Here is a 2,869-nt window from a genome sequence, read left to right as displayed (position 1 = left end):
AGTAGGGACTTGTCTCTGGAAAGCCTCGATAAAAGACGCCGACGTCTCCTCTGATGATGAGCGCTAGTGTCGTGGTAGCAACATGCTATGTGTTTACATCCATCGCTGCCATGTTTGTAATGACTTATCATGAGAACAAACGTATTCACGTGACTTTAATAACATTTCTTACTTAATGGAAACACTGCAGTTGTGAAACTGTGTTTTTCCAACATTAACAGAATTTTGACAAAGTTTTAAGAACATTTTCAATGGAAACACAGCTAGTGTTTTCAAATATAATTTAGGTGTCACTCTTTAATGCCATGATATATTTTTAAATAATCTTTATTTAAAAGGATTAACTGGTTAATTTTGCTTCCACTGTGAGAAACTATCTGAAGGTAGAATCCCACCCAGTGTACAAACAGAAAGTGTGTCGTCAGCTGTAAACAAGTCATGGTAAAGAAGTGATTTAGAGAAGAATCAGTTGTTTTTAGGTTCACTACAGGCAGAGGAGCATTCCTAACTGTCAGAGCCAAACATCTGCAGCTGTTTACCACATTTTAAACTCTGCTCCAATATGACTGAGCTCCAGCTTGTTGTGTAAAGAAGGTGTGTTTAAAGGGAATCTGCAGCACTGAGGAGGACAATAACAGTTTGTCTCCTGTCTTACCGTCTGTCTTTGATGAAGGAGTAGTAGTGTCCAGCGTGTGCCTGACCGCTGTGCACCACCACACCCACCAGCTCGTAGTTCTCTGAAATGGTGACCTTCTTCCTGGGCGAGCCTCCGGAGGAGCCGTCTGCTCGGCCCTCGCCCATCTCTCCGCTGCAGTCCTGACGGGCCATCCCAGACACGGTGTAGGGCTCCATGTTCAGCACCCAGGGGAACTGCTCAGCAAACACACCTGTCAGCTCAGGGATCATTCAGAGAGACAAGCTTCTACACACAGAGAGGACGTACTCTGATCTGCTCGTCATATTTGATGGACCGTCCACTCTCCCAGTCGAAGCCAAAACGCATGAGGTGGATACACAGCACACTGGGCAGGGACTTGATGCAGGTCCTCTTCACTGTGGTTCTCTGTGCAGACGACAGGTGAACACATGAAGTGTGAAGAGTGAGACGACAGGTGAACACATGAAGTGTGAAGAGTGAGACGACAGGTGAACACATGAGGTGTGTCAGAGTGAGATGACAGGTGAGCACATGAGGTGTGTCAGAGTGAGACGACAGGTGAGCACATGAAGTGTGAAGAGTGAGACGACAGGTGAACACATGAGGTGTGTCAGAGTGAGACGACAGGTGAACACATGAGGTGTGTCAGAGTGAGACGACAGGTGAGCACATGAAGTGTGAAGAGTGAGACGACAGGTGAACACATGGGGTGTGTCAGAGTGAGACGACAGGTGAACACATGAGGTGTGTCAGAGTGAGACGACAGGTGAACACATGAGGTGTGTCAGAGTGAGACGACAGGTGAAAACATGAGGTGTGTCAGAGTGAGACAACAGGTGAACACATGAGGTGTGTCAGAGTGAGACAACAGGTGAATACATGAGGTGTGTCAGAGTGAGACAACAGGTGAATACATGAAGTGTGAACAGTGTGAGCAGTGACACAGTGATGTGGAGTAGTGAACACAGTGATGTGGAGTAGTGACACAGTGATGTGGAGTAGTGACACAGTGATGTGGAGCAGTGAACACAGTGATGTGGAGTAGTGAACACAGTGATGTGGAGTAGTGACACAGTGATGTGGAGTAGTGACACAGTGATGTGGAGTAGTGAACACAGTGATGTGGATTAGTGAACACAGTGATGTGGATTAGTGAACACAGTGATGTGGAGCAGTGAACACAGTGATGTGGAGCAGTGAACACAGTGATGTATGGTAGTGACACAGTGATGTGGAGCAGTGAACAGTGATGTGGAGTAGTGAACACAATGATGTGGAGCAGTGACACAGTGATGTGGAGTAGTGAACACAGTGATGTGGAGTAGTGACACAGTGATGTGGAGTAGTGACACAGTGATGTGGAGCAGTGAACACAGTGATGTGGAGTAGTGAACACAGTGATGTGGAGTAGTGACACAGTGATGTGGAGTAGTGACACAGTGATGTGGAGTAGTGACACAGTGATGTGGAGTAGTGACACAGTGATGTGGAGTAGTGACACAGTGATGTGGAGTAGTGAACACAGTGATGTGGAGTAGTGAACACAGTGATGGGGAGCAGTGACACAGTGATGTGGAGCAGTGACACAGTGATGTGGAGTAGTGAACACAGTGATGTGGAGCAGTGACACAGTGATGTGGAGTAGTGACACAGTGATGTGGAGCAGTGACACAGTGATGTGGAGTAGTGACACAGTGATGTGGAGTAGTGAACACACCTTCTCCTTGCACTTCTCACAGTAGTAAGCGTTGCTGCCTTCCAGCACCTCTCCTCTGACAAACTGGTCTAATGAGATCTCTAAGCTCTGACAGGAAGTCACTCCAAGGTTCAGCGCCATGAAGGTTTCTTCACGCTCGTACCTGCCACACAATCAGGTCAGACATGGAGAACAGCAGGGCTCAGCCTCAGGGGGTGTGGCTAAGTTGTGACTCACCTGTGTGGGCAGTCTTTGCAAATCTTCTGGTCTGAGAAAATTCCCTGAAATGTGTTTTTGAAGATTTGTTCTCGACCCATTTTCTGGAGGAGAGAAACAGAAGTTGTTGAAAGCAGAAGCATCAGTCAGCTGGTTGTGTTTGTGTGAATGTGTCAGCTGTACCTTCAGGTGTTCATCAAGCTGGTCCACCAGGCTGGTGAAGAACTCATAAGCATCCTGCTGTTCTCTGACGTACAGCTCCTTGTTCCACATCTTAAAGATCTGAAACAGATTGTGTG

General features: G+C 47.1%; 1 protein-coding gene across 1 annotated transcript in view; it reads right to left on the bottom strand.

Annotated features, from left to right (window-relative positions):
* The window catches only part of LOC106510885 (ubiquitin carboxyl-terminal hydrolase 24), a gene marked incomplete at its 5' end in the record, with an annotated part of 17,762 nt that extends 14,910 nt beyond the window's left edge, over positions 1-2,852 (bottom strand). Inside the window, 5 exon segments of the mRNA XM_013999616.1 lie at positions 656-870; positions 944-1,063; positions 2,376-2,517; positions 2,592-2,674; positions 2,754-2,852. Of these exon segments, the coding sequence (XP_013855070.1) occupies positions 656-870; positions 944-1,063; positions 2,376-2,517; positions 2,592-2,674; positions 2,754-2,852 (659 nt within the window).
* Positions 2,853-2,869: the final 17 nt, after the last annotated feature.

This window comes from Austrofundulus limnaeus, unplaced genomic scaffold (genome assembly GCF_001266775.1).
Source record: "Austrofundulus limnaeus strain Quisiro unplaced genomic scaffold, Austrofundulus_limnaeus-1.0 Scaffold2373, whole genome shotgun sequence".
Classification (NCBI taxonomy): Eukaryota; Metazoa; Chordata; class Actinopteri; order Cyprinodontiformes; family Rivulidae; genus Austrofundulus; species Austrofundulus limnaeus.
This window is presented reverse-complemented; position numbering and strand designations above follow the sequence as displayed.